Here is a 12,523-nt window from a genome sequence, read left to right as displayed (position 1 = left end):
CCCTCACAGTTCAGAATATAACGGTCTAAACTGATAGCAGGTTCTTTGATTCCAACAGACATATATTTTCCTCTTATGTATGTCTCGTGACTAAGGCTAAATGTTTCTTATTGCTCTGCTGATCATCTATGGTGCTTATTTATTATGGATTTCCACTATTGTAATGAATGGCCATGTATGGGAATAAAGGTGACAAAGATTACATGTGAGACTGCGGCAAAGTTGAGTTCTTTGGGTATCGCATCTGAAAAACAAAATGGCAGTTTTCTACCAAAAATACATTTTTGCACTTTTGAAATATTTATCAGTGAAATATAAAATGACAAAGACCACGAGGGGCATTCCAGCTTTTAGGAAGTGTGCGGGCTAATACACATTTACTAGTATAGAGCTACAAGACTTGTATTTCAGATTCATTCATAAAGGTGAAAGAGGGTGTGGGTTAAATTAAGCCTTTGGGTCCTTTGAAACCTTCACCAGAACTGGATCATCAAAAACTCGACAAACCCTTTGTCTCTACGAAATGAAGACGTACAATCATGAATCAAAGTGTATTTCTTTTATTTGCAGTACATGTTTTTTTTTTGTTTGTTTTTGTTGTTTTTTTTTTACTTTATTGTATTTTTTTGTTTCATTTTTTTAAGAGGTGGCATCATCAGATCCCAGTGCATGTATTCTAGTAGTGCACTTCTTCGTTGGTTGCGGTTTTTCGGGACACGCAGATCCAGGAATTCTTAAAACTACTTGCATGGCTGGATTCACTAGCAAACATTACAAACCAGCACCATACATATAATGATTTCTTGTAGGTATTTACTCACCTTTTTTGTGTTTCTTAAACATCCCAAATCAAAAAATCTGTCGGCCATGCGTGAGTCAAAGAACATCGGGTCTCTGCGTCAAACTCCAGCCGACAGATTCGTTTGGTGGGTAAGACCGATTACGTAACATTATGACTATAAACAAGTCACAGAAATAAAAACTGATCTTATTCATTTAAAAAAAAAAGAGGAAAACATGGATTGACAGTACCAAACATTTTCTTTACCTTCAGGAGACAGCTAACAAACGCTAGGCCCATCACATACTACTAGCACAGTTTGCTGAAGGTATTGCACATTTAGTTTAAAAAGAAAACAAAACAAAACAAAAAAAGAACAAAAAAAAAAATACATATAACAATTCTCTCACTTCTAGGTGAAGTATACATAATGTACAAAACTAGAAGTCTGTTGAAACCGACAAATAGTACACTTTCAAATAAATAAATAATGGAATCTGTTATTCACACGTCTTCGATAGCTAATTCTGCAGGCGACTAAGAATATGCAAGAACTGGCAGAAATTCAGCGTGAGGTAGTTCATCAAAGCCGACTTAAATCAGACTGAAATTGTTTGGAGAGATGTAATAATAATCATGATAAAGCAACAACAACCTAAAAAGAAGAACAAAATTAAATAAAAAAAAAATACTCCAATTAATGCCCCTAATGTTGGGCTAAGAAAATTAAGAGCACTTTAGAGAACAAACTGTTTTTACTGATCTAGTTTTTTTTCTTTTTTTTTAAGCTAATATGACAAATGGATACATATCACTGTTTAACTTCCTGTTAATGCCGTTTTTAAAGTTGTGACACTGCTTATGTCTTCGTTAGTACTACTACACATTTGCCACTGGGCAGTTTCATTCTTTGCTGTTAGAAACTACACAAACAGGTTAAATTTAGTCTTATACAATGTTAATCTGGCTCCGCGGTTGCTAGCACTGTAGCATAATGCTTAATGACTACCAAACCATTCCTTTTATTCTGGTGATCTGTGGCACCAGCTGTTTGTGACAAGTGCTTCCGAAGTGAAGATTGACAAATCACAAAATGGCAACAGGTTGCACCACATGAACTACGTCGGACCAAAGACAATTGCGTTGCTAACTGAAAAAGCTAATGTTAGCTTTTTAATATATTAAACATTGCCATTTTTTTTAATAAGCTGACAAAACCAACATTTGCTTGCTAATATAATACACATTAACAATTGTGCAGCTAAGTGACAATCTAATGTCTGTCTGCTAATATATGAAATATTAAGGGCTGTGCAGCTAACCGACATAGCTAAGGTTTGCTTGCTTCATGCTAACTGTTTCATAGGTTAGTGTCACAGTAACGTGCCTTTGTTAACATATTAAATATTAACAGTTGTGTAGGTAACTGGCAAAGCTAACATTAGCTTGTTAATATGATAAATATTAACAGCTGTGTAGCTGAGTGGCAAAGCTAACATTAGCTTGTTAATATATTGAGACGAACAGCTGTGCAGGTAAATGACAAAGACAACATTAGCTTGTTAATATGATAAATATTAACAATTGTGTAGGTAACTGACAAAATTAATGCTTGTTTGCGAATAAATTAAATGTTAACAGTGGTGAAACTTGGTGACAAAGCCATCATTTGCCTCCTAATATATTAAATATGAACAGTTGTGTAGCTAACATTTGTTTGCTAACATATAAAATATGAAGGGTTTTACAGCTAAACGATGCAGCTAACTAGCAAAGGTAACATTTGCTTGCTAATATATCAAGTATTAACAGCTGTGTGGCCGAGTGGAAAATATAGCATTTCAAATATTAAGGCCTGTGAAGTTAACGAACACCCTTAACATCTGCTTGCTAATATATGCTAATAGCGCTGTAGCTCAATGACATATCTAGTATTATCTTGCAATTATACTACGCTAACTGTGCCGTAGGTCGGAGATAAAGCTAACATTTGCTTGTTAATATGCCTACTATTGTTGGCTGTGCAGGTAACTGACACAGCTAACATTTGATTTCTGACATACTGCATGTAAAGTTGCGGCCATGTCATAACAAAGCTAATGTTTGCGTGTGCTACTTAGTGACAAGGCTAGCTTGTTTGCTAATTTACAACCCGTTTAGTCTGAAGAATACAAGAGGTAATGCAATATGGTTGATACTCTGTCTAGACACTTGATGTAATGTACACTGGGAAGTTTTAAGAAATAAATTCTACAAAATAACATAATACACCTAAAAAAAATAATCTGTCAATGATTACAGTCTGAATGGGCAAACAAAACTAATTATGTTAGTGTACTGACATAATTCTCATTTACTCTGACTTATATGCATATATAGATAAAACAAAGTAATACCTATATTTACATAGGAATAGAAGTTAAGTTTAATATATCTTGAGTTAAGTTTATCTGTTGCTTAGGTTGATACTATCGAAAACAGTTCTTACATTTTAATAAAGCAAGCAGATTTTCGTTTTAAACTTGTTATTTGTTTGTTAGTAGTTAGTAACACACTTAGTCTTGGAATAACAAATAGCTGGTGCCAGTCCAGAACTTGGAACAGAGAAGGAGCCACAGTGCAGCAATACTTGAGAAATAGTTGAGAAAAACCTGATATGTTAGGACAACATGGTGTTGCCGAAGCAGATCACAGCACAGAGCAACAGCGAATGCTACAGCTTAAAGATAAACTCGCCACTTTGCTCTGAGCTTCTTTAAAAAAGAAAAAAAAAACATCCTTGTCAAAAACCCAGACAGGTTTTAGACAAACAGTTGTGTTACACAATTAGACAATCCTAGCACAGTGACGTTTAATCCTTTGCTGTCAGCGTCCACAACATCTGCTCACGATATCCAGGCAAGAGCACATCTTAGCTCTGTCTCTCGCAGACGTGGTTTATTTAAGCAAACATTTTGTAGCAGGCGGATTAGCTGAAGGAAGTAAGCTAATATGGAGAGTTTAAAGTTGAATAACTATGATTAGGACTTTTTTCAGTTAGTACCACTGGTGTTAAGTTACATAAACACTGTGGTCGTTTGCCTTTCACATGTCTTCATAACTAAAGCATTCATCTGCCTTTCCAACAGTAAACTTTACCCAAAGCCATCCGCAAAATACTGACATAAATGCAGTCACAGAGTTCGTTTAGTTTGATCCAGTAGTTAAACTTTCATTATTCTCTCTTACAATCATCACATTAAATAAGTACTCAAAGAAAAATTGTTATGAACCTATAATTTGGTTGCTGTCACTGCAAAGAAACACTTCTTTTTACTTTGATGAAAGACCTTGATAAAACTGCCTCTTCTCCTGAAATGACTCAAACACATGCTCAAGCACCTCAACGCATACGTCATCACCTTCTTTACCCTGCAAGACACTACAGTCTCCTGCTCCAAAAAAATCAAAAACAAGTAGAAAAATATACAATACATTTGTGAGAACTACAACGCCGCCATAATTGTTTTGACGTGAAAACTACTGTTGTTATCCGGACGCCATAAAAGCCTACACATCACCGATACGCTTCCTCCCACGCACTCAGGAATGAATGACAAACAACAGGCACTTTTCCTTGCAAAACAAAATCTACTACACTTAACAAGGGCACTATTATTGCATACAGTAAGAATAATTTGTCTCTGGTTGTTTGTGCTGCTAGACTCTTTTAGCTTTATTCGTAATTGCAGGCAAGTCTGGTAGTGTTTGGCCAACTTTTTAAAAAAAGGACAAAATAAATCACTTTCCGATTTTCCAAATTCACAAAATTACTAATAACGGGATCTGGGAGTGGGAGGCAGACATCTTTTCACACTGTTCCATCAGGCTGCAGAATCGCTATCCCTCCGAGACACCAAACATCGACACGTTCGCATGCGTTCTCAAAAAAAATTACAAAAATACAAACCCCACAATTCCCTACTTAACCGAAGCACATTCTACTTACACCGTCACCGACTTTACGACCTCGCACAACTCTACGTCTCGAAAAACCTCTCGAAGCACGATGAAGAACATTCTAAAGTCCCCAAACAATCCCCACCTTTCCGGGTCCATAACGTCGCCCAGCCTGTCGCAGATAAGAGGTACTTTAAAGCACTTTAAAAAAAAAATACAGAAGACAGTCATCGAGAAGGTGTCTTGCAGGACCTAACTGCGTCATTATCGATCCTGTGGCGTAAAAGGTAAAATCAATCATTTAAAGAAAACGTCGGACTGAAAATGTGAAGAATCAGGAAATGATAAAGCTTTCATTAAATTGTACAATGTAGGATGTAGTAGTGACTCACAAGAAAAGGCTTTTTTTTACAAATAAATCTACATGATCTCGTGGATACGTCGTGTGAATTTGAAACAATATCCAGGTGATGTGAGATAGAAGAGAAGGGAAGTACTAAGACCATACATTTGTCAATTAAATTAGGTTTCAATGGCTCACTGCAAACTTGTATCGAAGATAAAACTACATCTACCATAAAATCTGTACAAACTCAATCTACATTTATATGGCAAGTTGTAAAAGCAGTAGCTTACAAGTGAAACAAAATGACTTTCAACAGAAAAATAGATCACATTAAAACATTTTACAGATATTTCTTTAAATTTTCACTGTCGGTTAATATAAACCGCAACATAGTGAAATCATAAAAATTCTCTTATCATCTTAGGTTTCTGAAAAAATTAAGAAATGCCACAATAAATTACAGCTAGGACTCAAATGAAAAGAAATCCTAATTTAAAAAAACAAAAAAAAAGGAAAAAAAAGGAGAAGACTGTAACTGTCGTTTTAAAAAAAACATCTGTCCTTTCAGAAATGTTTCTCAAACAGCTAGCTGGCTAAACGCTACACTACTGAAGACAAGCACGGAGAGGAGGCAAATACAGGGGGGTGGGACCAGGAGCCGGGCTGCTGGTCCAGGATGTGACCAAGGAGGGGGAGGGGGTGTGGCCCGGCCCAGGACCAGGACCAGGACCAGGACCAGGAGGAGGTGTAGATGATAGTCATCTGCAGCAGCCCACGGGGCCGGTGGCCGTAGCAGCGACGGCGGCGGTGCTGGCCGTCTCCAGGCTGCTGTCGGTGTCGGTCAGGGTCGGGTCGGTGGACATGGAGGAGGCGGAGGAGGACGTGGAGGGGTGGTGCTGGTGGTGCTGGTGGGGGCTGCTGCTCACTGCTGCACCTGTGCTATGAGGAGCAGGAGAAGGCCTGTGGTCAGTCATCAGGAGTTCTTCTAATCGTAGCTGAGTTAAATGAATGGGTAATTTAATGACCTTTAGTTTTCAGCTCTTATCTGGGTCATTAGAAATACAAACCACACGTGCTGTACCTTGTTATTTAGAGAAGTCTTTATATTAAAATGTCTTTTTTTTTCAGTGGTCATGACTGTTTACAGGAGACACTTATTAGACCACTGTGATAACTGCTTCCTGCCTCTTCCTTTGCGGCTTTTGGTGGAGTGATACTGCGGTTTCTTCTTCAGAAAGTTGCTTAGCAATGGCTCTCCTACTGTATCACTTCCAGTAGCACCAAGATGTTGATTGGTGTTGAATTTTCCCGGCGATGCTAATAAGCAACTAGCATTGTTGGAATGGTCAAGTGACGCTGTTTCATTTGATATGCACCACACCTCACTGCAAGACATATTTTGAGAGCAATTCAACCAAGAAAAGTTGATGTGAATGTGTCTGCTGGGCTCAAACAGTTCAGTTTTGTGTAACAGGGTTTTGCCACATGCTGTATAAACACTGTGGTGGACTAAAACGCTCATCCTGTTTCATAATCTTGTGCCACATTGAAGTTTTAAAGAAAAAGAATCTAAGCAGGGTCACAACAGAACACGGTACAAGTGTCACAGCAGTCTGCTCATTCAGTCACTCTGCTGCCCACATACTGTACGGTCCCATTAGAGGGATTACTGACATGAAGTCAGAGTGTTGCAAATGTGAGCTGAGAGGGAAAAGATCTTTCACTCAGCAGCCACATTACAGTCACTCACAGTGTAACACTAGAACAGTGGTCGTGCACAGGTGTCACATGTTGTACAAACGTGTTCATTTCATCCTGTTGGAGCTCAGATGAAAAATGGTTGTTTTGGTACTGAGAGACTAAAGTAACTCCACTAACCTATGGACGCCGGCTGTCCCCTGATGACACCATTCTTCGTCCTTTCTTCCCAGTCCAGCACTTCTTTATATATCAACTCTGCAACACACAAAACATTATTAGTTGTTTAAGAACAGGTAAGAAGTGAAGAAAAAGAGTGAAAGACATGAGTTCAAACACAAATCTGGTTGTTGTCGTCAGGTTCATAGACAATGAAGAACATTCTGGTGTGTGGTCACTAATTTAAATGTCTGTTTCCTCAACAGCAGACATGGAAGGATTAGATATTTTTCTTTAGGTGTAAAAGAACTGAACTGATTTTAAAGAAAATATAGCTGCAGGTAAGGTCCAAGCAGGTTACTGAGCACTTTAAAACACTGCACACGAAATACCACATTGTAGGCTACATGGCCAGATGAGGATTTAAACCCTTCATATCCTTCACGCCATTTCTTGAAGCGGTCACATCACATGTGAAAAAATATGGCATTCTTGTCAATTTCATCTTGAAACACAACAGTCACCATTTGTAACACGTGACATCTAGTATCCTCATGTCTGTGTCCATCTTGGTAGCACTTGAAGATTTGAAAACCTCGTATTGAGACAGATTTGACATTTTTAGAGGACAAATGCAGTAAAGTCGCAGGTGAACCGAGAGATTAAAATGATTAAAACATTTTGACTCCATGCTAAACAGTTTGAGTCAATTGCAAAAGCATAACATTGATCATTACAGTGCCGCCTTGAGGTCACTGAGTTTTAATTTGTTGCCTGAGTAGCAGGTGGAGTTTTCAACCCACCTGTCCATTTTAATGTCTACACATCTTATGGTTATTTTTAGCAGAGAAAATTAGGACTAATAAGAAAAACAAGAAAGAACTACAGAGTTCCTGCAGCTTTATTTTCTGGACCCTTTAAACATTTAACACAGGATCATTTCCTTCTAAGGAACTAGAAATGGGAAAATGTGTCCTTCAGCAGTCTGTGAGGAATCAGGAAACAGCAACACGTCACACCTCAGGTGTGAGTCTCCTGTTGTCATTATCACTCTGTCAACACACAGAAGGCAGAAGATATTCAAAAAGAACATCAACCTCACCAACCCCACCCTGTTCCCCTCTGGTGTTCCTCAGGGGTCCATCACAGGTCCACTCCAGTTTTATATTTACACATTGACTCACAATTTCCCACCACTATTAACCAAGCTAAAGGACACTTAAACTGCACACCGACTTCCAATACATGTCTTGAAATTAGTAATTAGGATGAGCTCAGAGAAATGTTCATCTTTTAGCAAGACCGTGTCTGCACAGACATCAACAACACAGTGAGGTGAAATATAAGCAAAGTGCATGTGTTATTGGAGGGGGACTTTAATCCGTGCTTTTATTTCATCGCTGTGGGAATCGTGAGCTGACATTCCTGAGAAAACCCTTTATTCACATGAGGATAAATAGTGCTGCCAGGCTGTTAGTGTGTCCTCACAGTACCCGCCTCTCCTCAGTGCTAACCAGGGATGAATGCAGTATATGTATTGTTTTATGTATTATAAGTATTTGTTTCTGGAGAACACAGGGACCTCCTTGTTGCTATAAACAGAAGTTGTTAGTCAGGGTCAAGTATTTGACACTCTCCACCTCTCTTCTGCATCATATACGTCGTAAGAAAACATCCTTACGGCCACATTCCAGGCAGCGATAACGGGAACGCGGGCGGGTATGCATGTGCGTCGGTTATTTCCAGAGTAAAATGAGGACTGTGCCTCCGACACTGGGTCGTTTATAAATTCTGACAGACTGTGCAGAGGAAAACATGCAACTCCCTTCAAGAACGAAGATTAAATGTCCCACAGGCTGCGGAGCACAAAGCCAGACCGTCGTTATTCAACACACTGCAAAAAGCTAAGTACTTATGACAGCTTATCAGAGAGGAAGGAGAGGAGGGGAGAGGATCTTTCCTACCTTTCCATTCCTCCACCGTGTGCTCTCTCTCATCCAGCTGCTTGTCTGTGATCACGGGTGGCGGCTGGAAGAAGACAGAGAGATGCTTTTTCTATATTTCTTTTTTACGACAGGGTCATGATAAACACACGTGCAAAACAAAAAACAAATCTGAAAAAAATAACAAAATTTAACGACTAAGCGTACCCCTCAGCTGAAAATCTTAACTTTTAATTTCACGTTCCACACTGACCATTTTTCCTCTCGCCTTTGTGCATTAACACATTTTTCCAGCCCTTTAATGCGGAGCTAATCCATCAGCAAAGGAAAGTCCACTGTCTTGTGGCTGGCGAAGGCACAGTGACTAATAATGGCATTATCAGATGCTCTTTTCAGTCGCTGACTAGATATCAGTGTTGTGTCTTGCTGTAGGGAACCTTTAGGCAACCTTTACGAGAGTCGGAGCACCACACCTGAGCTGGGCAAGTTTTCATTCAGACTAAACAGGTGAATGAGTGTGTGTCATATGCCAGAGGTGAAACTAGAAGTGAATCCAGCTTAAGGTGAAAAGCTACAGAGTCAGCTAATGATTGCACAGGACAGAAAACGGCTGCATTAAATCATCTCTGCAATAAAACCACTCAATGTGGATTTTTCTGCTTTGAAAAGCACAAACCTTTCCAGGAACGTACCGCAAACTACTAAATTCTAATTGCACGGGCAGAATTTACTGCCTCGAAGCCAGTCATGACTTACAGTTATCCATCCTCCTCGGAGACGCTCTGAGATTTGATGCATTTGCGTCGAGTCAGAGCGCAATCTGTGTACAAATCTGCACTTTTCAAGGCTTCGAGGCTCCACTGTCAGTTCTGAGGAATCCTTTCGTGCCACAGAGCAGAGGGGAGGGAAGAGAGCAGCAATTCGCCTCATTTCCCAATCCGCCCGATCGCAGGCAGAAATCAATTTGCACTGGCTGAGTCATTGTGTTTCCAAGGAGAGACTTCATGTTTGTCACCAAACATCAAGTCTCAAGTTTTAGAGACATTCTCGGACCCTCTGAGAGCTGAGGACATTACAGCACAAATACACATTTTGCGGTTTGTCATCTTGAGACCTAAATAGAACGTTTTGTTTTTGAGACAGGGGCTTCTGTCACGTCTGAACAGGGTATTTAAAAGGTGTGCAACATTACAATTCCACTTGTATTACTGGGATTATCAGAACATTTCCCCTGAAGGTTCAACAACATCTCACAAAGAAATCTCCTTCACCAGTGCACAGTAAAAGCCCTGAACCGATTTTGAAACCAAGCACTTACTGCCTCCACTTCAGTCGGGTCGTACCACACGTTGATATAGGGGTGCTGGAGAGCCTCGTCCACCGAGATCCGCTTTGACGCATCTATTACCAGCATCTTGGATAGTAGGTCTCGGGCTTGGCTCGCTGAGAGGAAATTGTGAAGAAAAAGAAAATGTCAATGGTAGAAATTTTTAGATTGAACCAACCAAAGCATCTTGCTGTACTAAGGATGTTGGATCGAAACATAAAGCAGGGAGAGACCACGCTGAGGTGTGAATGTGTGGAGTATCAGTGAAGGGAAAAAATCTAAGTTTAAAGTAATGTGGGAAAAGAAAAATAGTTTGATTTGTTGGAACTTCTCTACCGGATGACGTCAATGTGACAAAACATTTTCACTGGTTGCACCTGACATGTAGCAGGGTGTCTCTGGGTGGCCCATCCAGATAAAGTACATCAATCGGTTTCAATTTGGGCAAACATAACATTAGACTGCCTTACCCACATATCTAAATGGGGACTAGAGGCTTCTCTCACTGCCTAGCTACAGTCTACAGAGGCTACATGTGAGGTGTTGAGGAAACAAAGGCTACCTACAGTGTGCATGTGAAGCATTCAAGGAACATTGGTAAATTGTAGCAGCTACCAACAGTCTGCATCTAAAGACGTTGAGAGGACATCTGTAAATTATAGCTTCAGAAAACACCCTTCCCTTCGAAACTGCACGCGTCTCTGTATGTATATCGGTCACACTGGCCCACCCACCACCACAAGTACATTTTTCTCCTGTGGGAAACACCGAGATAATGAAACAGCCAACAATTTGTTTTGCCTTAATTGTGAAGAGTGCAGCCAAAGCACGACTGGAACAGTGCTCTTGTTGTCGTATACTCAATGTTCTGAATTGCAACATGAACAAAACGCCTCGTCTCTAAGAAACTCATCCGTGTGGCCAACAGAGCAGCCTCCCTCCCTGCAGAGTTCAAGCGTCGGGTGGCAGAAAACTGAAGCAGTGAGAGGTCAAAAATGATGATATTCTTCCAGCAAGAAACAGGTCAAAGTATTTCTCTGCACTTTTATTCCTGTTTACAGTCATTTACATAATGTGTTAAGAAATGACCAAAGTGTATGTCAACTGACAAACTTTAAATGTAATATTCTGCACCACAAGGCTGGAGGAAATACTTTGGGTTCTCCTAAATGATGTGCTTGTGCATCCAAATGAGAAAGTTGGAAAGCAGAAAAGAAACCAATATAAAAGTTAGTCTGGATCCCTGATGTCACTAATAAGGGTGCATTTTTGCAGAAAGTAATGGGAGTTGATTTAAAAGTACCCTGTGGTGGTTTCTTGTCAACAAAGTTGTGTTTATATCCTTGAGTTTTGTGTGTTTGTGCGCAAGATAAAACTAAACGTAGAGCAACTTGTAAAAACACTGCTCCTCAGAGCTATTTGAGGTCAAACACTCACCAGGGTGTTCGCCTTCTAAACAGCAAACATGTTTCTGTTTTTGTCTCTGTTTCAGTTTGCCAAGAACATCCACCTTGATTATCACACGGTCTGTATGAAACCTCAGCCGGAGCTTTCAGAGCGACATGTGAACATTGACAGACGCAGTTTAACCAAAGAACTTGAGGGGAACACGCTGTCGTCACATATTCCTACCTCTGCAAATTAATGAGGACAGAAAAAGATGAGCTACTTCTTTTTTTTTTTCCTTCCCTCCGACATCTTGCAACAGCTCCGTGGATCTTGCTTCCAGTGTTCCTGTCATCTCCTCTCCATTTACACATGTAGACACGCTTGAGGTAAATTCCGTCACAGTAAACAACTTGGTCATGAACTGTCAGGTTCTGTAATAAGTGCTTAATCTAAGGCTGCCACCGAAAATTGATTTGTCACTGGGGCTCTTGCTGTCAGCGGATGTTTGTTACGGCGCAAATGCATTACAACGCAAACTTATGATGGAGGAGGAAAAGTTCATGTTTCTGCTTTGGAAGTGCTGGGATGCCTGCTCACCGAGCCACCGTGGACCCATTATATTAATCCTCCAATTACAAACACAGCGATTTAAAAAGTCATTGGTGATAAATTCGACATTAGCAAAAGAAAAAAAAAGAACTTTAAAACAGTCTTTTGTTCAAATTTCAAGCAGTAAAATTGAAGCATATTGTAGCATAAATCTTGTAGCTCTAAAAACCCTCATTATTCCCTGCACCTTCTGGCACGAGATAAAACAGTAATTTGAATTTTCCAAATGGTTCCACTTCAGCCTGAGCAATCGCTGCACCTGTTACACAGCAACTACGCACCCACATGGTTTTAACTCTTAGCAGCCACTACATTTACAAGAGAACAGCATC

General features: G+C 39.8%; 1 protein-coding gene across 1 annotated transcript in view; it reads right to left on the bottom strand.

The window, feature by feature from the left end:
* Window positions 1-587: 587 nt before the first annotated feature.
* Window positions 588-12,523, bottom strand: part of LOC103373315 (mitogen-activated protein kinase 8) — a 36,836-nt gene continuing 24,900 nt past the window's right edge. The window contains exons 9-12 of the mRNA XM_008303180.1: window positions 10,185-10,309; window positions 8,888-8,951; window positions 6,945-7,022; window positions 588-6,000 (exon numbers count right to left, since the gene is read on the bottom strand). Coding sequence (XP_008301402.1) covers window positions 5,825-6,000; window positions 6,945-7,022; window positions 8,888-8,951; window positions 10,185-10,309 — 443 coding nt within the window. The 3' untranslated portion in view covers window positions 588-5,824. The remainder of the gene's footprint in view (window positions 6,001-6,944; window positions 7,023-8,887; window positions 8,952-10,184; window positions 10,310-12,523) is intronic.

This window comes from Stegastes partitus, unplaced genomic scaffold (assembly GCF_000690725.1).
Source record: "Stegastes partitus isolate 25-593 unplaced genomic scaffold, Stegastes_partitus-1.0.2 Scaffold1950, whole genome shotgun sequence".
Taxonomy (NCBI): Eukaryota; Metazoa; Chordata; class Actinopteri; family Pomacentridae; genus Stegastes; species Stegastes partitus.
The sequence above is the reverse complement of the archived record's forward strand: the minus strand, read 5'-3'. Positions and strand labels throughout refer to the sequence as shown.